We start from the raw sequence: 24,318 nt of genomic DNA, 5'->3' as shown, positions 1-24,318 counted from the left end.
GTTGTGTTGCGTTTCTGTTTATTTGTGTTTAATTTTGACTTTGTTGTTTGTATATAAAAAGAAAAAGTGTCAATTTGTCACATTCACGAGGTTGGAGTAATAACATGTTCAGCTACTTAAGATATTGGCTGGAATCTAGGTTGTGCCTTTTAGAAATCAAGAAAATGAACAACTAAGGAAGAATGTTTCACTTATCTCATTGACCTTACAAAACCCGGTCTGGTCTTTCTTGTTTGCTTCGCGAAGTGTTCCCGGAAGTATCCTGATGTTGGTCCTCTGGATTTAGAAACTCTGTGGTAGACTGTTCATGCTCGCTTTTCGTTACTGCTTGAGGCGATACCGCCCCCTCAATTCCATTGGTAGATTCAAGGAGTGGCACTTCACGCAACATCTCCGTTGGTTGGGGTGAGTAAAGGTAACCAATCAAAGCTCTCAATTCATTGTTACGAGTGGTCCCACTAAAGTAGGGCATGGGGATGTGTGTGTCTGCCACAGAATTAAATATTTATCTCTACTATGGTGTCTGCCACGTTGGCCTATATTACAAACTGGTATGCCTTTTGTCCCTGTATTACCCACTACCATAGCCAATCAGATATATTTTTGGTTCTACTCCTCCCCTTTTTTCCCTTTCCCCCTCAGGCAGTCTTATATCATATGCCATAGCATGTGCTTTTGGCAAGCAGGTGCTGCCATAGCCTTTGAACATTTCTTGTCTATTGAGTCTCATAACAGCCACAAGGGAATGTTAGATAGACCAGGGATGAATTGTTGTTGTCAGGTTGGCCAGGAAGGTAACATAGCAGCTGCAGGTTTAGGATGATATCATACACACCATGTGGACAGCTCTTAATAAGTACCAGAAGATGATGTACTTTTTGTATAAAGTTTTCACAGGATGTAAAATACAATGAACTGCATTAACGGAAAAGCATTGTATCCAATTTACAGACGTTTTAAGTAGTCCTTCGGGTCCCTATAATAGAGTGGACATAAAGAAAACTAAGTATATTCAGATCTTTTAACTATTTGAATAGTATGACACAAAACATAGACAAAAACTATTTACTGGCAAGTAAAATATGTATTCATATTTATCAAGAACATATTTAAATATTTTACAAAACCGTAGCTTTAATCAGAGGTTATGTGAACAAATATATTTATTTGAAATTATAGACATATCAACACATCGAGTCTGAGCATTTTGACCACAAATTCGTTTGCTCTTGTCTTGTGGAAGGGCCGTCATCCCGGAAGCACGCGTGTTTATTTGTTGGAACGTTATTAGAAACAGACAAATCTTTACCAGTATCTAGCAACAAAGGTTCAGCTCGGGTTCTAAATTAGTATGAGCGTCAATATATGCTTAAAGGGCTGCAGTGTCGACATTTCACTGTAAAGAAACATTTGCTTTGCTTGCTAGAAGTAAACAGTCACCTAACGTTAGCTTGCCTGCTACAGTATGTCCAGCGAGGCAGTCCTAACTGTACGGTTGGTAAGGTCTTTTGAGCACCGAAATTTCAAGCCAGTTGTATTTAGTGGCGTGAATTTAGATCAAACGGTCCAGGAATTTATCCAGTTTGTGAAAAATGGTAAGTATGATAAATTTTTTTGGTAGCTAGCTAAACATTATGTAGGGTGTTCACCCATAACATTAATTATTTCAAGGTTTATATAAATATGTGAATGCAATAGAATATTCAGTCAGAAAAACAATAGGCCAAACCCCATGTCTCTACCATATATGGTTCAAAAGTTACCGACGATTTACTCAGAGAATAGTGAATGGAATGTCATTAGAGGCATGATCAAAAAGTGGTAACTGCTCAATATACCTCTGTGGCGCTGCCCCGCGGCTAACTTCGAACCTCAACTGACCGGCTAGTGGCTGAAAACATGGCCTTTTTCTAAATGAAATCCGCTATTAAAATTAAATATATATACAGTATTGTGCGGTTATTAATATTTCCAATTAAAACGCCATGGAAGCGCCCTCTCAACGTAGATTGATTGCGGTTACAGGCAATGAAAGCCAAGGATCACCTCACAACACCAAATATGAGAGATGCATCCAAGAGCGGTGCAGTCTAAACTAGCAATGGTTACAGCAAATTAACGTTCTTATTTCAACACTATCAAGTACAAGTATATTAAAGTTATAATATTGTAGAAAAGTCTGATTAGTTGTCATTTATAATGACATAGGGCAAAGAGAACTACGTTTTTACATTCATTTCGAGAGCCGGTCTAAGACCCTCTTGAATTGTGCCATTTTTCTCTACATTGTACAGCCGTGAGTGAACGCCCTACATCATGAAAAATATTACTCCACAACATTCCATCATCTGCCTTTGGGGTTCCATACATGTTGACTTGTCCCTTTTAGAAGTTAGCATGAGAGCCGGTCTACCACCCCCCTTCAAGAATTTTGGCTATGGTAAGTTATGGCTGCATTTTAGTAGTGGCTTCTGCTGCCCACTTCCAAATAGCTATGATTAGTGTGGGCAGACTGGAGCTCCGACATTGCATACAATTACGTTTTAATAAAATAAAAAAGACTTATTTCAGCTTCAAAAGAATAACACGCAATTACAAAGAACAATGTCATTTGTAATTGCTTGCTATTCTTTGGGTGCTGAAATAATTTTTTAATAGAAACTTAATTTCATGTGAGTTCGGGGCTCCAGTCCAGTCATGGATTTGAGTTTAATCGGCTACCCTACCATTGGCATTGCCCCGTATGGTACTGCCCCTAGACCAGGGGTTTCAAACTCATTCCATGGAGGGTCTGGTGTCTGCAGGTTTTTCCTTTCAATTAAGCCAGAGACAACCAGGTGTGGGGAGTTCCTTACTAATCAGTGACCTTAATTCATCAATCAAGGGAGGAGTGAAAACCTGCAGACACTCGGCTCTCTGTGGAATGAGTTTGACACCTGTGCCCTAGACATTTCATATTGATGGTAGGGTTTAGGAGTCAATTATGTAATGAGAATGATGCCCGCAACATTTCAAGGTTATCCTTCACTAAACGTTGTTGGACCCATTTGGCATGCATTCTTGATACATGCAGTATATTGCCTTCCCTGTAGCTCAGTTGGTAGAGTATGGTGTTTGCAACACCAGGGTTGTGGGTTCGATTCCCACGGGGGGTCAGCACAGAAAAAAAATAATGTATGAAATGTATGCATTCACTACTGTAAGTCGCTCTGGATAAGAGCGTCTGCTAAATGACGTAAATGTAATATTGATATGTCTTAACTTCTACATAATGTATCATTTGAAGACACAATGAAGATCATCCACCAGGCACATGGAGCAAAGGTATCCTCCTTGAACCTTACATATACACTAAGTAGTTATATCAATAAGCCTGTTAAATCTCTCCCATTGTTTATTCTAAATAGTGTTTTATAAAGCCAATCAAAACGATAAATGTCCTGTTTGCAGACAAATGAGTTGGTGATGAGTTTGGAGGATGATGACAAGCTTATTCTGCAAGATGGACTAACCCTAAGAGCTGCGGGCATTGGTATAGTCATCTTGTTTTTGTACACATACTGTACACGGGAAGAGTTACGGGGGGTGTTAGTGGTGGATTGGGTCTTCCTGGGGCATACAGCTATACATCTACATTATATAAAGACTATACATTGCCGTTGGAAATTATTCAGACCCCTCGACTTTTTCCACGTTTTGTTATATTACAGCCTTATTCTAAAATGGAATAAAAACATTTTTTTAACAAATCTGAGCCATGAGGTTGAAGGAATTGTCCTGCTCTGAGACAAATTTGTGTCGAGTCACAGAACTGAGGACGTAGCCACCCTTTGCCTTGATGACAGCTTTGTATTCTCTCAACCAGCTTTATGAGGGAAGGGGAAGGGTACAAAAATATTTCTGCAGTAGTTTGGAACCACCAAGACTATTCCTGGAGCTCGCCGCCCGGCCAAACTGAGCAATCGGGGGAGAAGGGCCTTGGTTAGAGAGGTGACCAAGAACCCGATGGTCATTGACAGAGCTCCAGAGTTCCTCTGTGGAGATATAAGAACCTTCCAGAAAGACAACCATCTCTGCAGCACTCCACCAATCAGACATTTTATGGTAGTGGCAAGACGGAAGCCACTCCTCAGTAAAAGGCACATGACAGCCTGCTTGGGAGTTTGCCAAAAGGCACCTAAAGGACTCTTAGACCATGAGAAACAAGATTCTCCACAGAGGAACTCTATAGCTCTGTCAGTGACCATCGGGTTATTGGTCACCTCTCTAACCAAGGCCCTTCTCCCCCGATTGCTCAGTTTGGCCGGGCGGCGAGCTCTAGGAATAGTCTTGGTTCCAAACTGCTGCAGAAATATTTTTGTACCCTTCCCCTTCCCTCATGAAGCTGGTTGAGAGAATGCAAAGCTGTCATCAAGGCAAAGGGTGGCTACGTTGAAGAATCTCAAATATAAAATATATTTTGATTTTAACACTTTTTTTGGTTACTACATGATTCCATGTGTTATCTCATAGTTTTGATGTCTTCACTATTATTCTAAAATGTAGAAAATAGTAAAAATAAAGAAAAACCCTGGAATGAGTTGGTGTCCAAACGTTTGACTGGTACTGTATGTGCATTTGGAAAGTATTCAGATCCCTTGACTTATTTTTTTTGCAAGTGTTTTAAAAATAAAAAAGATACCTTATTTACATAAGTATTCAGACCGTTTGTGTGTACTACATGTATTTTATGAGTTGGAACTGTGCATTCGGGCAACATCCTGGTAATGAAATATTGTCAAAGTGAAGGGCCTTATTTTGTTCCTGTTTTTTTGTTTCAGCAAATGAAACAGAATTGGCCTTCTTCAGGAAAGAGGATTATAAGCTCTTTAAAGCCAACCCCCAACCGGCCTGGTGGTAAGGGTGTTTACTGGCCTTCATCCCCCACTTCACCACGGAAGAGGGGATTCTGATCTGACATGGAGGATACACATGGATGGATGGATGGATGGAAGATTGAGGGGGTGACATGTGCCTTCAGACCTAAATTCAAGTATTTTAATTTGACATGCCATATATATATATAAAACATGTTTTTGCCTCTATTTTACACATCTCCACTGAAATGCACTTTTTGTTTATCTGGTGGTGTTGAATATGATTATGCATTGATTTTCTTTGTACTTATTAGTTTCCGGTAAGACCTGTTTTATTACTGTAAACATGATTCCAAATTAAATCACTGGTTTAAAAAGATGCATCTAAAAAGCTTTATTGCATAAGTACAGTGAAATATTTTCCCCTGTTGCTGAGATGGGTCCAAATATGGCACATAAGCTTTAATATTGAATAGAAAAAAGAAATGTACTCTTACCCCAGGAGAAACCACTGGCTTTGCTCATTCTAGTTTTTACAAGTAAATAAGGTACTGCATTACACACACACACACAAATTAATCACAAAAAGGCCCTTTATCACAGCTATACACTGTACCAGGCAAGATGGGTCCATAGACTCATGCTGCTTTATGCCAAACTCTGCCATCAGCATGACTCAACGGGAAGCATGACTCAACGGGAAGCGTGATTTGTCAGGTGATGTTTTTCCACTCCTGAATTGTCCAGTGTTGGTGATTGCATGCCCAATGGAGCCTCTTATTTTTAGCTGATAGTAGTGGAACCCAGTATGGCCAAGGATCGATGAGTTGTGCCTTCCGAGATACCTTTCTGCACACCACTGTTGTACTGCGCCGTTGTCTGTGTTTGTCCCGCCTGTTAGTGTGCATGATTCTTGACATTTTCCTTCGACCTCTCATCAATGAGCTGTTTTCACCCACAGGAATGCCGCTGACTGGATATTTTTGGTTTGTCGCATCATCCTCGGTAAACCCTAGACATTGTCGTATGTGAAAATCCCAGGAGTGAGGCCGTTTTTGAGATATTGGATCTGGCGCGCCTGACCCAGACGATCACACTCAGTTGCTTTGGTTACTCGTTTTGCCCATTTTAACATTCAATCGAACTGTAACTGACTGCCTCAATACCGTCTCCATTTTCATAAACTGGGTGGTGTACCTAATAAACAGTATATGGCACCTTATGTGTGCTCTGAAGACACTTAAGTTCGTTTTTCTCAATTGCTAAAACACTAAAACCCATTGGCTGAACAAAGTTCTCAGTTGCCTGGACTCATTTAGCTAATTATGCAGTCTGTTGTCAATACCTTAAACCATTTCGCATGGTAAAACACAATTTGCAGATCTCACTTAGACTTTTCAGCAAAACTCTAAACACATTCTCATTCTCAAAACACATTCTGCACTCTAATGCACATGTCATCCATACTGGTAAACACAAGTGGCAACAATCAAATACAAATAGAGAACACATGTCATTGATTGAACACAACCACTCAAAATTCATTTAACCTGTTTCAAATGATGCGACACAACCAATATAAGCCAGTTCAGAGAGCAAACAGGTTGTTGAAGGTGGGAAGGAGAAAGTCTGAGAATGGATAGAAGAAACAATGTGAGAGGACGTATGCGAGGTGGGCGACGAAGAGGAGGGCAAGGAAGAGGAAGACAAAGAGTGGAAATATCTGATGAAATTCGAGCAACAGTTATAGACCATGTTCTTGTACATGGACTGACAATGAGGGAAGCAGGACTGAGAGTGCAACCCAATTTGAGCCGATTTCCTGTGTCCACCATAGTAAGGACATTCAGAGAAGAGAACAGGTACAGTATACTACTGTATTTTTGTAATTGCAAATTTACTGTACTACACAATATGCAGCTGTTTCAATAGACATTTGTAAAGTTAATCACTATGTATTGTACTGCATGAATATGTTTTGTAACTGCACAACTACGTTTTGTAGAATTGCAAGGCTGCCACATGCAGGTGGAAGGACAGCTATATTCACTCGGGAGCAAGAGGCCGTTATAGTTGGCATGGTCCTTCAAGATAATGCAATACGACTCAAGAGAAATCCAGGAACGAGTGATACAAGACAACACACACTTCCAGGGAATCGACAGTGTGAGCATTTCCACAATTGACCTTGTCCTCCATCGTAACAGGATGCGAATGAAATAAGTACACAGAGTACCTTTTGAGCGCAAGGGTGAAAGAACTGCAAGCTCAGTATGTTTTCAGTAAGTGTACATTCAGAAACATTTACTGTAATCCAGATTGTCTACAGTACTAACACATACTATGTGAATGACATTACTCTTCAGTACATACAATGTATGTGAATCAGAAGTGCATACAGTAGGCCTAATTGTACTCTACAGTTTAGCACTGTCTCTGTACAACTTACAAAATCCTACATACAGTATATTGTATTTCTACACATACAATATTTGACTTGGAATCCTTGGACAGACCCCATGAGTTCATCTTTGTCGATGAAGCAGGCTTCAATCTAACAAAGAGGAGAAGGAGAGGCCGAAACATGATTGGACAGCGGGTCATTGTTGAAGTCCCTGGTCAACGAGGTGGCAATGTCACAATCTGCTCTGCTATCAGCAACCATGGTGTTCTACATCACCATGTTACACTTGGGCCATATAACACCCAGCACCTTCTAACATTTATTGCCAATCTAAGAGATATTTTATTTGAGCAGCAGGTTCAAGAGCAGCAGGGTCAAGAGCTAAATGAGAATCCCATTCCCACCTATGTGATAGTGTGGGACAATGTCAGTTTCCACCGAGCTGCTCAGGTAAGGGAATGGTTTAACATCAATGGGCAGTTTATGAACTTGTACCTCCCTCCATACTCGCCTTTCCTGAATCCGATTGAGGAGTTTTTCTCCTCTTGGAGATGGAAAGTTTATGATAGACAACCCTACACCAGAGTAAATCTGCTGCAAGCCATGGATTTAGCCTGTGGTGATATAGGTGAGGAATCATGTCAGGGCTGGATACGGCACACAAGAGGCTTCTTCCCCCGTTGCCTCAGGAGGGACAATATTGCTTGTGATGTCGACGAAGTGCTCTGGCCTGACCCAGCCCAAAGACAAGAAGAAGCACATGTTTACTCCTTTGATTTTTGTCCCTTTTAGTATTGTATACTGTAGTACAGTGCATTGTAGGCTGTATACTGTACAATGGACAAATTGTATGGCCCTGAACATTGTGCTTTCCATTTATTATTAACAGTACTGACTGCTCAAAAGATTTTGACTGGTTGTAGGTTCATATCAACAAAGAACAAGAATTACAGTATCACAGAGACAAAGGACAAGTTTGTGAGATGCAGGGTACAGTAGTGTAAAAATAGGGGTACAAGGAGGAGGAAGAACAAAAAACAAAAGAGCAAAGCAGAGTAATAATTTCTGATCAATTTTACTATGATAGAACATGTTTTCGTTCATCAAAAGACAATGACGGAAAAATATGAATATTTTCTCCCTCAAGAATTGTATGTTTTGAACAATGTGTTTTCTATTTTTCGGTGTATTGTTTACTGACTGCTTGAGAGTGTATATCATTTTGATCACTTTGTTTATGATTTGAGAGCAGTGTTTGATTTTGAACACAGGTAAAACTGTTTTGAGGCGAATGTTTTATTTTGCGAGAGGAGTCAGAGGTTATGTAAATAGTGCTTGAAGACGAGGTTTAATGTTTTCAGGAAATGGAGCAAGGTTTCAGAAATTGTGTTTTAGCAATTGAGAAAAACTGTAATTGTTAATTTCCCAGGTTGACAGTAGTTGTGTGTTTTGTGACTGTGTCCAGTCTCCTTACATAATGATGCTGGTAGGACTGGAGCTGCTGTGGTAGCGAAACTCATGCAAAACTCATGAATCCAATATTAGCAGGCAGTGTTTAGGCTGTCCACTTTGAAGTGCTAAGACAGAGTGGCTATATAAGGAATGGAAGATATATGAACAGGGCCTGCTACCATTATAACCTACACAGCTGTCAGATGTGGACGTTAACAAACAAGAACTGAGAAAGAAAGATGGTGGTGGAGAAAGGTCAAGAGGAGTTATATTTTCGTATAGAGGGAGGGGATTCTATACGTAATGCAAAGATGGGAGAACTAAGGCCAATAGGAGTTGTTCATGTACATACAAGGAGTGACTATATGTGCTATGTAAAGACAGGAAAAACTATAAAGTCAGAACTCTGTGATTAGAGAATTTAGTATTTTCCATGGAAAGGCTCGGCTCTGTTACGTTTGTAATAAAGTCTAAATTGAATTCACAAGTTCCGGTATCTGTGCAAATATTTGACTCAAGATGTTCCACAACACTGCACACAGACTGTCTGTCTGGAAGCGACAACGCAGTAACACACAGCTGAACAGCAAAGACGGACTGTATTGACTAGGTCTCTAACACTAATCCAATGTCCTTATACAGACTTCTGTCTAGAAATAATGTTCCTATTTCAGGGTCAAGTGCAGCTTCTCAGTCGAGGCTCAATTCAGGCACTTCTGGTTGGTAAATCTTGTCGAATAGTGAGTTTGGAGATTTGAACATGCTGAAATTGACCAGAAAGTGGTCACATCCTTCTTCACTTTACCCAAGAGAAGCTTAGAGGTCTAGTCAAATATGAAATGTCTTGCTATGATACTTAGTGAAAGTGATACATTTCTGTTCATGTTTCTTAACCCATTTAAACAAAGAGCATACATACAGTGGGGGGAAAAAGTATTTGATCCCCTGCTGATTTTGTACGTTTGCCCACTGACAAAGAAAGGATCAGTCTATAATTTTAATGGTAGGTTTATTTGAACAGTGAGAGACAGAATAACAACAAAAGTATCCAGAAAAACGCATGTCAAAAATGTTATAAATTGATTTGCATTTTAATGAGGGAAATAAGTATTTGACCCCCTCTCAATCAGAAAGATTTCTGGCTCCCAGGTGTCTTTTATACAGGTAACGAGCTGAGATTAGGAACACACTCTTAAAGGGAGTGCTCCTAACTGCAGCTTGTTACCTGTAAAAAAGACACCTGTCCACAGAAGCAATCAATCAATCAGATTCCAAACTCTCCACCATGGCCAAGACCAAAGAGCTCTCCAAGGATGTCAGGTACAAGATTGTAGACCTACACAAGGCTGGAATGGGCTACAAGACCATCGCCAAGCAGCTTGGTGAGAAGGTGACAACATTTGGTGCGATTATTTGCAAATGGAAGAAACAAAAAATAACTGTCAATCTCCCTCGGCCTGGGGCTCCATACAAGATCTCACCACGTGGAGTTGCAATGATCATGAGAACGGTGAGGAATCAGCCCAGAACTACACGGGAGGATCTGTCAATGATCTCAAGGCAGCTGGGACCATAGTCACCAAGAAAACAATTGGTAACACACAACGCCGTGAAGGACTGAAATCCTGCAGCGCCCGCAAGGTCCCCCTGCTCAAGAATACATATACATGTACGTCTGAGGTTTGCCAATGAACATCTGAATGATTCAGAGGACAACTGGTGAAAGTGTTGTGGTCAGATGAGACCAAAATGGAGCTCTTTGACATCAACTCAACTCGCCGTGTTTGGAGGAGGAGGAATGCTGCCTATGACCCCAAGAACACCATCTCCACCGTCAAACATGGAGGTGGAAACATTATGCTTTGGGGGTGTTTTTCTGCTAAGGGGACAGGACAACTTCACCGCATCAAAGGGACGATGGACGGGGCCATGTACCGTCAAATCTTGGGTGACAACCTCCTTCCCTCAGCCAGGGCATTGAAAATGGGTCGTGGATGGGTATTCCAGCATGACAATGACCCAAAACACACGGCCAAGGCAACAAAGCAGTGGCTCAAGAAGAAGCACATTAAGGTCCTGGAGTGGCCTAGCCAGTCTCCAGACCTTAACCCCATAGAAAATCTGTGGAGGGAGCTGAAGGTTCGAGTTGCCAAACGTCAGCCTCAACCTTAATGACTTGGAGAAGATCTGCAAAGAGCAGTGGGACAAAATCCCTCCTGAGATGTGTGCAAACCTGGTGGACAACTACAAGAAACGTCTGACCTCTGTGATTGCCAACAAGGGTTTTGCCACCAAGTACTAAGTCATGTTTTGCAGAGGGGTCAAATACTTATTTCCCTCATTAAAATGCAAATCATTTGATAACATTTTTGCATTTTTCTGGATTTCTTTGTTGTTATTCTGTATCTCACTGTTCAAATAAACCTACTATTAAAATTATAGACTGATCATTTCTTTAAGTGGGCAAACGTACAAAATCAGCAGGGGATCAAATACTTTTTTCCCCCACTGTAATTTATCATAACAGAAGGTAGTTGTATATTGGACTTGTGAGGTAACCTTTCAGTATTTCAGTTTCTAGAAAAATAGTAACAATTTTCTTGAGTTTGTTTCTTATTTGGATGAAAAAATGAAGTGGCATTAAAAAGTGCCATAGTGTGTGTCAGACAAAATATGTACAATGAACCATCCCTTTCATCAGAGCTAGAAAATGGATTTGCACTGAGTCTCTACTTGATTGGATCATCACACATCACCACTCAAGTCCCTGGGCAGCACGCCATTGGCTGTGTCCTCTTGGGTCTGAGGAGGGTGGTGGCATGGACTCTCCCAGCCTCGACGTATCTTTGCCAGTCTGAACGCCAGGCAGGGCAGCGCCAGGAAGAGCCGACCCACCAGGACCAGACAGGGCAGGATCAGTGCCAGCAGGTATGTGGGGGGCATGTAGTAAGGGTAAGCAAATGAGAAGAAAGCAAAGTCCCAGCTGAAGAAGAGGGTGTGCATGATGGAGAGAGTCAAGGCAACGTATCCCAACCCTGACTGGAGACAGATGATAGAAAACCGCTCAAAATGTTGCAATAAACTACGGGTGCATACAAAAGTGTGAAGTATCGTGCTGTTAGCTACTCACCTGTACAAAAGTGAACTCTCTCCAACTGAGAGCGTTACCCACCGAGGGTAGAGATGTGATGGCCAGAAGAGTCAGAACACCAAGTCCCAGAATGCCAGAGGACAGATAAAGGTCCGATCTCCACACCTGAGTCTCCTCCCAGGAATGCTCCACTCCCGCCTTCACCTGAAGGGGCACAAAGACCGGTTAGTGGAAAACCAAATGATTCACTGATGCAGTTAAAAGCATTAAAACACTGGGAGACTGGGAGATAAGTGTGGGAGGAACACTTAATCTGTGGATCAACTAATGATCACACACTGCCTTCTCCCACTTGTGAACAACACTCCATCGGAGAGCTGGATGCGTGAGAGCATCCTGCCCCCAAGAAGCAGCTCTTAACGGAGTCAGTCTGTTAATTAGGCCTCAGCCACACTCTGTCACGTCATGTTCACACTCATAGAGAGTTCAAAATGCAGCCCCAGCCTACTGCTCCACAGCAGTGACATCACCAACCACGGCTGCTAACATTTTATTTGGATAGTCCCCTACTGATGGATTATAGATGTTCAGCTAGCTATGAGTTCAACCTGTTCAACCTGTTCAACTAGCTATGAGTTCAACCTGTTCAACTAGCTATGAGTTCAACCTGTTCAACTAGCTATGAGTTCAACCTGTTCAACTAGCTATGAGTTCAACCTGTTCAACTAGCTATGAGTTCAACCTGTTCAACTAGCTATGAGTTCAACCTGTTCAACTAGCTATGAGTTCAACCTGTTCAACTAGCTATGAGTTCAACCTGTTCAACTAGCTATGAGTTCAACCTGTTCAACTAGCTATGAGTTCAACATGTTCAACTAGCTATGAGTTCAACCCGTTCAACTAGCTATGAGTTCAACTTGTTCAACTAGCTATGAGTTCAACATGTTCAACTGACTATGAGTTCAACCTGTTCAACTGACTATGAGTTCAACCTGTTCAACTAGCTATGAGTTCAACCTGTTCAACTAGCTATGAGTTCAACCTGTTCAACTAGCTATGAGTTCAACCTGTTCAACTAGCTATGAGTTCAACCTGTTCAACTGGCTATGAGTTCAACCTGTTCAACTATGAGTTCAACCTGTTCAACTATGAGTTCAACCTGTTCAACTAGCTATGAGTTCAACCTGTTCAACTAGCTATGAGTTCAACCTGTTCAACTAGCTATGAGTTCAACCTGTTCAACTGACTATGATTCAACCTGTTCAACTAGCTATGAGTTCAACCTGTTCAACTGACTATGAGTTCAACCTGTTCAACTGACTATGAGTTCAACCTGTTCAACTAGCTATGAGTTCAACCTGTTCAACCTGCTATGAGTTCAACCTGTTCAACCTGCTATGAGTTCAACCTGTTCAACTAGCTATGAGTTCAACTTGTTCAACTGACTATGAGTTCAACCTGTTCAACTGACTATGAGTTCAACCTGTTCAACTGACTATGAGTTCAACCTGTTCAACTGACTATGAGTTCAACCTGTTCAACTAGCTATGAGTTCAACTTGTTCAACTGATTATGAGTTCAACCTGTTCAACCAGCTATGAGTTCAACCTGTTCAACTAGCTATGAGTTCAACCTGTTCAACCTGCTATGAGTTCAACCTGTTCAACCTGCTATGAGTTCAACCTGTTCAACTAGCTATGAGTTCAACCTGTTCAACCTGCTATGAGTTCAACATGTTCAACCTGCTATGAGTTCAACCTGTTCAACCTGCTATGAGTTCAACCTGTTCAACCTGCTATGAGTTCAACCTGTTCAACTAGCTATGAGTTCAACCTGTTCAACTAGCTGTGAGTTCAACCTGTTCAACCTGCTATGAGTTCAACCTGTTCAACCTGCTATGAGTTCAACCTGTTCAACCTGCTATGAGTTCAACCTGTTCAACTAGCTATGAGTTCAACCTGTTCAACTAGCTATGAGTTCAACCTGTTCAACTAGCTGTGAGTTCAACCTGTTCAACTAGCTGTGAGTTCAACCTGTTCAACTAGCTGTGAGTTCAACCTGTTCAACCTGCTATGAGTTCAACCTGTTCAACTAGCTATGAGTTCAACCTGTTCAACTAGCTATGAGTTCAACCTGTTCAACCTGCTATGAGTTCAACCTGTTCAACTAGCTATGAGTTCAACCTGTTCAACTAGCTATGAGTTCAACCTGTTCAACTAGCTATGAGTTCAACCTGTTCAACTAGCTATGAGTTCAACCTGTTCAACTAGCTATGAGTTCAACCTGTTCAACTAGCTATGAGTTCAACCTGTTCAACTAGCTATGAGTTCAACCTGTTCAACTAGCTATGAGTTCAACCTGTTCAACTGACTATGAGTTCAACCTGTTCAACTGACTATGAGTTCAACCTGTTCAACTGACTATGAGTTCAACCTGTTCAACTAGCTATGAGTTCAACCTGTTCAACCTGCTATGAGTTCAACCTGTTCAACCTGCTATGAGTTCAACCTGTTCAACTGACTCCAACCACTCACCTGTCTGTACGCTGCATCCAGCAGCCTGTATTGAGAAGCCTTGCGCAGGGTCAGACACATACTGTAGACCGCATGCAGCCCGGCACACAGGAAGCTCAGCAGGCCTAGCTGTTTGCGTCTCCCCATCCAGTGGTCCAACCAGCCGGGAAAGCGGCTGTACTTGGTTCCCCGGACCAGCTGCAGTGCGGCAGCCCACAGTCCCGGGAGGTAGACCAGCGCCAGGATCACCAGGGCCACTGCTGGCAGCGTCTCGTTCACCGTCTCCAGGGGCAGCTGGTAGAAGTTGTTTTGCCCCCGGGACAGGTAGGGCATGAGAACGCCACGCAGGAAGTTGTAGCCGTAGAAGAAGAGGATGAGGAGGAAAGTGACCATTAGGGGGCCGCCCCAGGATGGGAAGAGGCGCAGGGGGGCGTCCTCAATGTGCCTAGAGCTAGCAAGGCCTCCCATGTCCACGGCCAGGAAACTCATGCAGCGAGCCAGCTGGATCACAGTTCTCTTGGCCTCAGGATAGTCACTGCTGATCAGGACCTGGGAGGGGCAAAGGGAAGAGAACTGATTAGGAGAAATTGAGGCTCACATTGTGTGGGTGAGTGCCTGTCGGTGTGCAACATCTATAACTACATACAGTGGCAATAAAAAGTATGTGAACCCTTTTGAATGACCTGGATTTCTGCATAAATTGGTCATCAAATTTGATCTGATCTTCATCTAAGTCACAACAATTGACAAACAGTGTGCTCAAACGAATAACACACAAATTATTGTATTTTTCTTGTCTATATTGAATACATAATTTAAACATTCACAGTGTAGGTTGGAAAAAGTATTTGAACCCCTAGGCTAATGACTTCTCCAAAAGCTAGGAGTCAGCTAACCTGGAGTCCAATCAATGAGATGAGATTGGAAATGTTGTTAGAGCTGCCTTGCCCTATAAAAAAAAACACTCACAAAATTTGAGTTTGCTATTCCCAAGAAGCATTGCCTGATGTGAACCATGTCTCGAACAAAACAGATCTCAGAAGACCTAAGATTAAGAATTGTTGACTTGCATAAAGCTGGAAAGGGTTACAAAAGTATTTCTAAAAGCCTTGATGTTCATCAGTCCACGATAAGACAAATTGTCTATAAATGGAGAAAGTTCAGCTCTGTAGCTACTCTCCCTAGGAGTGGCCGTCCTGCAAAGATGACTGCAAGAGCACAGCGCAGAATGCTCAATGAGGTTAAGAAGAATCCTAGAGTGTCAGCTAAAGACTGGAACATGCTAACATTTCTGTTGACGAGTCTACAATACGTAAAACACTAAACAAGAATGGTGTTCATGGGAGGACACTACGGAAGAAGCCACTGCTGTCCAAAAAAACCCATTGCTGCACGTCTGAAGTTTGCAAAAGAGCACCTGGATGTTCCACAGCGCTACTGGCAAAATATTCTGTGGACAGATGAAACTACAGTTGAGTTGTTTGGAAGGAACACACAATACTATGTGTGGAGAAAAAAAGGCACAGCACACCAACATCAAAATCTCATCCCAACTGTAAAGTATGGTGGATGGAGCATCACGGTTTGGGCCTGCTTTGCTGCCTGAGGCCCTGGAGAGCTTGATATCTTCGACAGAAAAATTGATTCCCAAGTTTATCAAGACATTTTGCAGGAGAATGTTAGGCTATCTGTCTGCCAATTGAAGCTCAACAGAAGTTGGGTGATGCAACAGGACAACGACCCAAAACACAGAAGTAAATCAACAGAATGGCTTCAACAGAAGAAAATACGCTTCTGGAGTGGCCCAGTCAGTCCTGACCTCAACCCGATTGAGATGCTGTGGCATGACCTAAAGAGAACAGTTCACACCAGACATCCCAAGAATATTGCTGAACTGAAATAGTTTTGTAAAGAGGAACGGTCCAAAATTTCTCCTGACCGTGCAGATCTGATCCGCAACTACAGAAAACATTTGGTTGAGGTTATTGCTGCCAAAGGAGGGTCAAACAGTTATTAAGGGTTCAAATACTTTCCCCACCCTGCACTGTGAATGTTTACACGGCGGGTTCAATAAAGACATGAACATGTATAATTGTTTGTGTGTTATTAGTTTAAGCAGACCGTGTTTGTCTATTATTGTTACCTAGATGGAAGTTCAGATCAAATTTTATTACTAATTTATGCAGAAATCCACGTATTTCCAAAGGGTTCACATACTTTTTCTTGCCACTGTATACAATGTGTGGAGTTGTATGTACAGTATATACATGATTACTCTCTTACCTGCCTGCTGCCGTCATGAGCTCCAGTCTGCAGGGCCCAGGCCGAGACCACATTGAAGCCCTTCACCACTCTGCTCTCTGGGAACAGCTCTGCCAGCCTCTCAGCGTTAGACGGCTCTCCACTGTTAAGCTTGGTGGCGTTGCTCACATCCACCAGCACCTTCCCAGCCAGCACATCCCTCAACCCCACCAGGGTGTGGTAGTGTTCAGGGTAGAGAGCAGCAAAGACAACCTTCTCTGTGCCAACCATCGCCTCCCGCTGTGTGAGAAGCTGAACCCCATCAGGAAACTGTCCGATGGCTATATGCTTTGGGTTACGGCTGCCGACCACTACCCTATAACCACAGGCAACTAATCGCACAGCCAGGGAGCGGGAGTAATCACCTGAGCCTAGGATGCCCACTGTGGGGTTTCCCGGGTCACAGGGCAGGGGTTCCTCTGGGACGTCAAATGAGTTGGACAGCAGGGGTGTCCTCATGTCGCCCAGAGGCATGCTAGACCTTTAGAGCTGGAAGAGGCGTTGAGGCTGTTATTACATACTAATACTACACATTGTAATTACATAGTTTTTTCATATATTCATATATTCATAGTATTTTCATATATTCATAGTAACTATATTAAGTTCAACTATGGCACTATAATGCAAACAAGAGCCCTATCCACATGAAATAGCCATATCATTCTTGGACAAATTGAAAAATATGAGTACTACTTGTAGCCTACATCTCTGCTGTTATACTGCCACTAAATTCTGAAATGGCCTTACATTTTCGCCATGAAACCATTCAAATATCACATGTCCTTTTTCCTGTCCAAATATAAAATGATGTAGTGTGCCAACTACACAACATGGCACTTGTCGAACATCTCATTCTAAAATCATGGCCATTAATATGGAGTTGGTCCCCCCTTTGCTGCTATAACAGTCAGGGGCGGAAATCCCGGGGGGGATGGGGGGGACACGACCCCCCCATCCTGGGAAAAATATGATTTGTCCCCTCCAATATATCACTGAAACATAACTATGTAATTTAAATAATATTAATAATACGCAATGAAAGCAATTGTGCTGATTATAGACACTTAATAGCGCGTTTTTAAGTTTCAAAAGATTGCAACCCCCCCACCCTTTGCCTCACAATGGTTTGATCCACTGCCAGTTCCTTAGCTTGCTAGGTAACGTAGAGGTCGTATCTACTGTCTGAAAGGCACTCAATGCACGTAACTGACGTGAGGTTAATCCAGTCAATCGCGCACACACACTAGCTGAATATGCAGAGCTAGCGCGCAAATATTAACTATTAAGCTAGCTAGTACCTATTCCATTTATGTGGCGTCGTCAAAGATGGAATCTTTGCTATCGTCAATTTATTCCAAGATCAGCATGCATGTAAGTTAGTGCTTCAAAGTCCCTGTGATAAGGTTAGCGATAAACTGAACAGAACTACACTCTCTTCTACCATTGTTTTAAATATATTTAATGGTCTCGTTGCAAAAGCTAAATTGTCGCAAGGGAACTTTTATTTATATATTTTATTTCACCTTTATTTAACCCGGGTAGCAAAGATTATAGCAAACACCACTGAATTGGTGCTCGCTAGCTTTGCAAATTCAGCTATTGTTAGAAGCCAGCCAATATGAAACAAACGATTAAAATTACAAAAGGTTGCAGCATATGTTGTGTAAATGGTGAACTCATACAGCTGTCAACTCTTGTCACTGCAATCCGTTTCACATTTGCTAGCTACCTTTTAGATCGAAGCCCATATAGAATGATAGAAGATAAGATGATAGAAGCCCATCTCCTACTGTAAATAACCTACATACTGTGTGTGTAGCCAACCAGGTAGAAAAATGGCAGAAAAAAGACGGACATCAGAGTATTTTTCAGTACACCAAAACGCAAAGTAAGAACCCTAGTAGCCTAATATCTCAAAGACTAGTTGATAAAATGTTCATAAGAAAGAAATGAAATTCTAATGGAAATGTTTCACAATGATGTCATTAGGCAGAGCAGCAAACAGATGGCACACAGACAGCAGAGTTGGGGACAGATATGCAGGGACAGACTGGCAGAGACAGGGAGTCTCAGGTAAGTTTGTTGAGTCTTTGTTTGGTAACATTATGAAAGGTTCTCAATTTTTTTTACTTGTAAAATAGGAACATAATTGGAAAATGCCATGGATACCCCCACTCTCAACTTAAACTGGTGACTGAACTAAGATTTGTTAAAGGCAATGGTATTGCTGTTGTGATTAGTTGTGTAGTTTTGGGTACCGGTAGTTAGGAGTACGGCATATACATTTACCATATTAAACGTAGGCTGTGTGTTACAGCACTACTTTTGGTGTCCACCTCAGGAATTGCTCTTGAGAAAATGTAATGTAATTGTCCCCTCCAAAGTTGATATCAGATTTTCGCCCCTGATAACAGTCTCCACTCTTCTGGGAAGGCTTTCCACTAGATGTTGGAACATTGCTGCAGGGACTTGCTTCCATTCAGCCACAAGAGCATTCGTGAGGTTGGGCACTGATGTTGGGCGATTAGGCCTGGCTCAGTCGGCGTTCCAATTCATCTCAAAGGTGTTTGATGGGGTTGAGGTCAGGGCTCTGTGCAGGCCAGTCAAGTCCTTCCACACCGATCTAGACAAAACATTTCTGTATGGACCTCGCTTTGTGCACGGGTGCATTGTCATGCTGAAACAGGAAAGGGCCTTCGCCAAACTGTCATTGTGTGCTGTAGCGTTACAATTTTCCTTCACAGGAAATAAGGGGCTTCGCCCGAACCATGAAAATCAGCCTCAGACCATTATTCCTCCTCCACCAAGCTTGTGTGGCCTACCACTTCACGGCTGAGCCGTTGTTGTTCCTAGACTTTTCTACTTCACAATAACAGCACTTACAGTTGACAGTTGAGGGCAGCTCTTGCGGGGCAGAAATTCAACGAACTGACCTGTTGGAAAGGTGGCATCGACGGTGCCACGTTGAAAGTCATGGAGCTCTTCAGTAAGGCCATTCTACTGCCAATGTTTGTCGATAGAGATTGCATGGCTATGTGCTTGATTTTATATGCCTGTCAGCAACAGGTGTGGCTGAAATAGCCGAATCCACTTATTTGAAGGTGTCCACATACTTATGTCCATGTAGTGTAAGAAATGCATTTACTTAACACTGCCAAACAGCACGACAAGCAGTGGCGATTCGTCATTCAGGGCAGGTGGGGCAGAGCCGCACCTGTTTTGAGCCCGACATTTTTAGCATGTTTTATGATTGAGGGGGCCCTTCCTGTTTTGCATGCTATTTTGTCATTAAACGTGTCACATATCAGTTTGCAAACAATGTAAAAAAAGATGTATACATCATTGAGTTAATAACGCAGCATATAAACATGGTATTTTTTTTGTTTTATTGAGTAAGGCAGCTCCAAAATGCAGGTGTTTCAGCCTAGCTCAGTTCTTTTTGTGGTGGTGGGGCGAGCCAGCAGAAAATACGGAGCGTTTGCGAAGTCATTGGCTCAGTGTTCTGTCACTCATGGGGACACTACATCACCGCCAAGTCTAAGGGGACACCTCAAATTCTAGCCCCTTGGGTGATGGCATAGAGTTACATTAGAAGTGCTCATCCAAGAAGGCTCAATGTCATTGGCCACAAATAAAATTATGTCAAATCACGTTATATGTACAGTAGCTTTGATTGGACTGATCATGTCAACGTCATACTTTAAAAGTCTTAGCTAGCAGTCATCATCATGAATCAAGTCGACAATCTACTGGCAAATCCGTTTTAAACCTTGTCATATGAAGAGAAATAATGAAGAGAAATTATAGATAAAACGTATCAGTGCTCATTGACCATTGGACATAAACATTGGAAACGTTGGAAATCGCAAATTCAACAATGAGTGGTTTGGAAGGAATCAGTGGCTAACTGCAATTATTGCAAAGCAATCATTAGCCTGCTATTCAGTGGAGTGGCTGTGTGGTGGAGTGGCTCTCTTCCTAGTTTAAAATGATAAACATTCAACATTGGCTATGCTGTCAATGAAGCATGATTTGTGCCGCACTCAAAACAACTGTTAACTCTGAACTGCAAAATCTGACTTTAGTGAGTTCAAGACAACTGGAAAATTGGGTAAATACTTTTTGAACTTTCATCCAACTCGGTATTGTACATTTGGAACTCGGGCCTCTTTCTAGAGCTACGACCTGAAGATCACTGCCGTCATTATGATTCTACCCCCCCCCCCGAGTTCCCAGTTGTCTTGAAAGCAGCATAAATCCAGAGAATGCCTGACATTGATGATAAAATTTGCCCACGAAGGACTGCCACGCCACCTTCCTTTTCAAATGGCACAGCACAACAAGGTGAGTCTAATGTATTGTATGCTGCTGCATAAATGATGTAATATGCCAGGGAGATATGTATACTGTAGCTAAGAAAGTAATACTAAGTGTATGTTTTGTAGTAAGCTGTTAGTAGCCCATGTGCCTCACCCTAATAATTTGGTCTTTTCACCTCTTAATTTCGCCTACTGTTCTGACTTGGTGGTGCACATGTAGCCTATAAACTGTTTTTGAGAAATGTAATCATTGAATATTGTAAGAGCTTTCATTGTTTATATGCCCCCTTTATTTATTCTATGGTTCTGACTTGGTGTACAGGGAGAACACTGTAAGAACGGCCCATGTTCTGAATTCTGTTGCTGTACATTTCAAAAGTGCTAAACAAATAGTTGTAATGACTATGTCCATCCTAGCTCGCTCATTAATGTCTTAATCGAAATTACAGATTGCCTCTTATCCACTTGTCGTCCCCTTATGCCATAGTTTGTACATCAATTGTCAGTAGAAACCACATTTGTTTAACCCTCCTGCTGTGTTCCGGTCGAATTAGACCGATTTACAAGTTTTCTCTCTGAAAAATGTAGTTCATTTAATCTGATTGTCATAAGGTTCCATGACTTTGTCCACACAGGGCATCTAAACACACAAAACACATTTTTATGATTTTCATTAAATTTGGGGTGTTTTATTTAACTTTTGTACACCTGTGATGTTCCCAGTCATTAGATGGGTGAGACTACAATTAGTGTATAAAATTGAGTTCAGGCACATGCCCATTCATCAGATGGACACACTTCTCCTCCCAGACCCCCACATGCATGTGTTTGAGCGCACACACACACACACACACACACACACACACACACACACACACACACACACACACACACACACACACACACACACACACACACACACACCCCTTCTTGGCTTCCATGGCAACCCCCACGGGAACCTTTCCCCAATAGAATCTTTCCCCCCCACTGGAATCACACCTGTGGCATTCTCACAAACAATCGCAACATTGTTTCAATAATATATAGAACTTTTCTTGCAGCTCTGGTATATAAAGTTTTTTTTGAGGTCTTGCTCACAATTCATTCTGTGGCAGCACAATGACCAAACGATACACTGTATGTGAGGCTCTTGATCATATCTTTGATCATGACACTGGTGAGGAGGAGAGAGTCCTTGATAAACTTGGACACAAAGTAGTCTGTGATAAATAGCACAATATGTTTCATCTGAGTTGTACCTACGGGCCATAAATAGCAAATACAAGTTGTAATGTTCTTGTAAACTTGACATTTTCACAAGAACTTAAGTTGATAAAAATATCTAACACAACATTAGGTGATCATATATGTATTATTATGGATTTATTATCAGCTACAATGGGGCGGCATTTTGGACCGGGAACACAGAATTAATTAACATGAAACGAACACAACAGGAGGGTTAAGGGAAGTCAGCCATATCAGCTATGTTTTTTTTAAAGACCGTAAATGAGACAGAATGAACTGTTTCGCTGCCAGACAAGGCTCCGCTGATAGCCAGGTGGAGCAGTGGTAAGATGTTGGGACAGCTTTATGTAGGCCCTAACAGTTTGTGGGCAACATTTGTCACCATTATAGTGCAATTCATGTATTGTTTAGTGTTGTTTTGGGTTGTGTAGTGGCTTTGCTGGCATGCATCCCACATGTTTTTTTGCCCCAACAAGATTTCCATGCTAAAATCGCCACTGACGACAAGGGAATAATATCATATGTATTTTATGCCACTAGTTTGTTATTCGAGGCGCATATTCATTGCACTTACGTGTGTTGTTTATGAAGCAGAATCCGTCATATGCCTTGCAGATGCCGAACTGCGTTACAACAAGACTGCCCACATCGCTCGGCTCGTCTGTGTACGGAAGATAACTATGGCCGTGCAGAACACCCGGGCAATCTTACAGTTCCTTCTGATCCGATTAGACATATAATATACACAGATGATAATAATAGCTAAGTGGTTTCATAGTATATTATGAAATTAGCTGTTGTGTAAAATGTGCCATGTAAAAACACACTGGTATATGATATGAAGGTTGCTGTAGCTTTATTGGACTTTCAGTCGCATAATTCATTATTTTTTACAAATATATATTATATTAGATTTAGATGTAATAATATTTTGTCATGAAGTTGTTACATATGCGGTTTGTACAATTGTGCGCACTTACTAACGCAGGAAAGAAAAAACACTATTTCTGGGCAACAGATTACAGACTTTTCCCGACAGGTGTCACTGTTGTACTGTGCTTGGACAGAGTCAGAGAGGTGACTGAGGTGTCTTACCAAACACGTTGGAGGTGCTGCTCACTTTGAGATGTTTTCAACCTCAAAACTGGAGTGTACTTATGAAATAAGTCCATGTCCCAGGCAACCTGTTATGTAGATCCATATGATTCAATCCAAAGAGAATGGTAAAGATAAGCAGTGCAAATTCAGGATTTTATTCAGCGCTTATCTTTTCTATTCATTTGAGGTTTAGGCAGACATACCATACCAATGACATGGGATGTGAATTCATCACGACATAAGATAACTTTAAGGTCAGAAAGAAAACGTGTTGGGGTGTGTGTGTTGGGGTCAGGCGGGTCACCTGTCACTCTGCTGAGCATTGTGGGCTCTGTGGAGTAGAGGTGCCAAAGTCACCCCGAGGAGGGCAGAGAAGACTCCCTCTCAGAACTCAGGTCACAGCTCTGACACCTAACTATCTAATTAGGCATCATCTACAATATCACTTTGCAGTTTAAGCATGCCAATACACACACACACACACACACACACACACACACACACACACACACACACACACACACACACACACACACACACACACACACACACACACACACACACACACACACACACACACCTATCTACATTGACGGGACAGTAGTGGAGAGGGTGGAGAGTTTTAAGTTCCTCGGCGTACACATCACGGACAAACTGAAATGGTCCACCCACACAGACAGCGTGGTGAAGAAGGCGCAGCAGCACCTCTTCAACCTCAGGAGGCTGAAGAAATTCGGCTTGTCACCAAAAACACTCACAAACTTTTACAGATGCACAATTGAGAGCATCCTGTCGGGCTGTATCACCGCCTGGTACGGCAGCTGCTCCGCCCACAACCGTAAGGCTCTCTAGAGGGTAGTGAGGTCTGCACAACGCATCACCGGGGGAAAAGTACCTGCCCTCCAGGACATCTACACCACCTGATGTCACAGGAAGGCCAAAAAGATCATCATGGACAGCAACCACCCAAGCCACTGCCTGTTCACCCCGCTATCATCCAGAAGGTGAGGTCAGTACAGGTGCATCAAAGCTG

The 24,318-nt window shown here is 42.1% G+C and overlaps 2 protein-coding genes across 4 annotated transcripts; one reads left to right on the top strand and one right to left on the bottom strand.

Moving 5' to 3' along the window:
• Window positions 1–1,216: 1,216 nt before the first annotated feature.
• On the top strand, window positions 1,217–5,235 carry c25h2orf76 (chromosome 25 C2orf76 homolog). Of its 2 annotated transcripts, none has more exons than XM_082969101.1 (5): window positions 1,217–1,595; window positions 2,295–2,440; window positions 3,287–3,324; window positions 3,451–3,532; window positions 4,821–5,235. In XM_082969101.1, the coding sequence occupies exons 2-5, from the start codon at window positions 2,317–2,319 to the stop codon at window positions 4,898–4,900; spliced, it is 324 nt and encodes a 107-aa protein (XP_082825227.1). In that variant the 5' UTR covers window positions 1,217–1,595; window positions 2,295–2,316; the 3' UTR covers window positions 4,901–5,235. The 2 variants fall into 2 exon arrangements, with proteins under 2 accessions (XP_082825227.1, XP_014029498.1); XM_014174023.3 differs by having other exon boundaries at window positions 1,219–1,595; window positions 2,390–2,440.
• Window positions 5,236–8,119: 2,884 nt separating this feature from the next.
• Window positions 8,120–22,887, bottom strand: steap3 (STEAP family member 3, metalloreductase). Of its 2 annotated transcripts, none has more exons than XM_014174020.3 (5): window positions 22,762–22,887; window positions 16,600–17,106; window positions 14,338–14,865; window positions 11,843–12,007; window positions 8,120–11,751 (listed from the first exon to the last, which is right to left on the bottom strand). In XM_014174020.3, the coding sequence occupies exons 2-5, from the start codon at window positions 17,089–17,091 to the stop codon at window positions 11,458–11,460; spliced, it is 1,479 nt and encodes a 492-aa protein (XP_014029495.1). In that variant the 5' UTR covers window positions 17,092–17,106; window positions 22,762–22,887; the 3' UTR covers window positions 8,120–11,457. The 2 variants fall into 2 exon arrangements, with proteins under 2 accessions (XP_014029495.1, XP_014029496.1); XM_014174021.3 differs by having other exon boundaries at window positions 8,120–11,695.
• Between the last annotated feature and the right edge of the window lie 1,431 nt (window positions 22,888–24,318).

The sequence above is a fragment of the Salmo salar genome, chromosome 25, assembly GCF_965601325.2.
Source record: "Salmo salar chromosome 25, fSalSal1, whole genome shotgun sequence".
NCBI lineage: Eukaryota > Metazoa > Chordata > Actinopteri > Salmoniformes > Salmonidae > Salmo > Salmo salar.
The sequence above is the reverse complement of the archived record's forward strand: the minus strand, read 5'-3'. Positions and strand labels throughout refer to the sequence as shown.

Coding starts and splice junctions, on each gene's coding strand:
- c25h2orf76 (XM_014174023.3), top strand. CDS start 1,466: ATGTCCAGCGAGGCAGTCCTAACTGTACGGTTGGTAAGGTCTTTTGAG. Junction 3,325..3,450: donor ACCAGGCACATGGAGCAAAG/GTATCCTCCTTG, acceptor TCCTGTTTGCAG/ACAAATGAGTTGGTGATGAG. Junction 3,533..4,820: donor CCTAAGAGCTGCGGGCATTG/GTATAGTCATCT, acceptor TTTTTGTTTCAG/CAAATGAAACAGAATTGGCC.
- steap3 (XM_014174020.3), bottom strand. CDS start 17,091: ATGCCTCTGGGCGACATGAGGACACCCCTGCTGTCCAACTCATTTGAC. Junction 14,866..16,599: donor CTCATGACGGCAGCAGGCAG/GTAAGAGAGTAA, acceptor TGCCCCTCCCAG/GTCCTGATCAGCAGTGACTA. Junction 12,008..14,337: donor TGGATGCAGCGTACAGACAG/GTGAGTGGTTGG, acceptor GTGCCCCTTCAG/GTGAAGGCGGGAGTGGAGCA.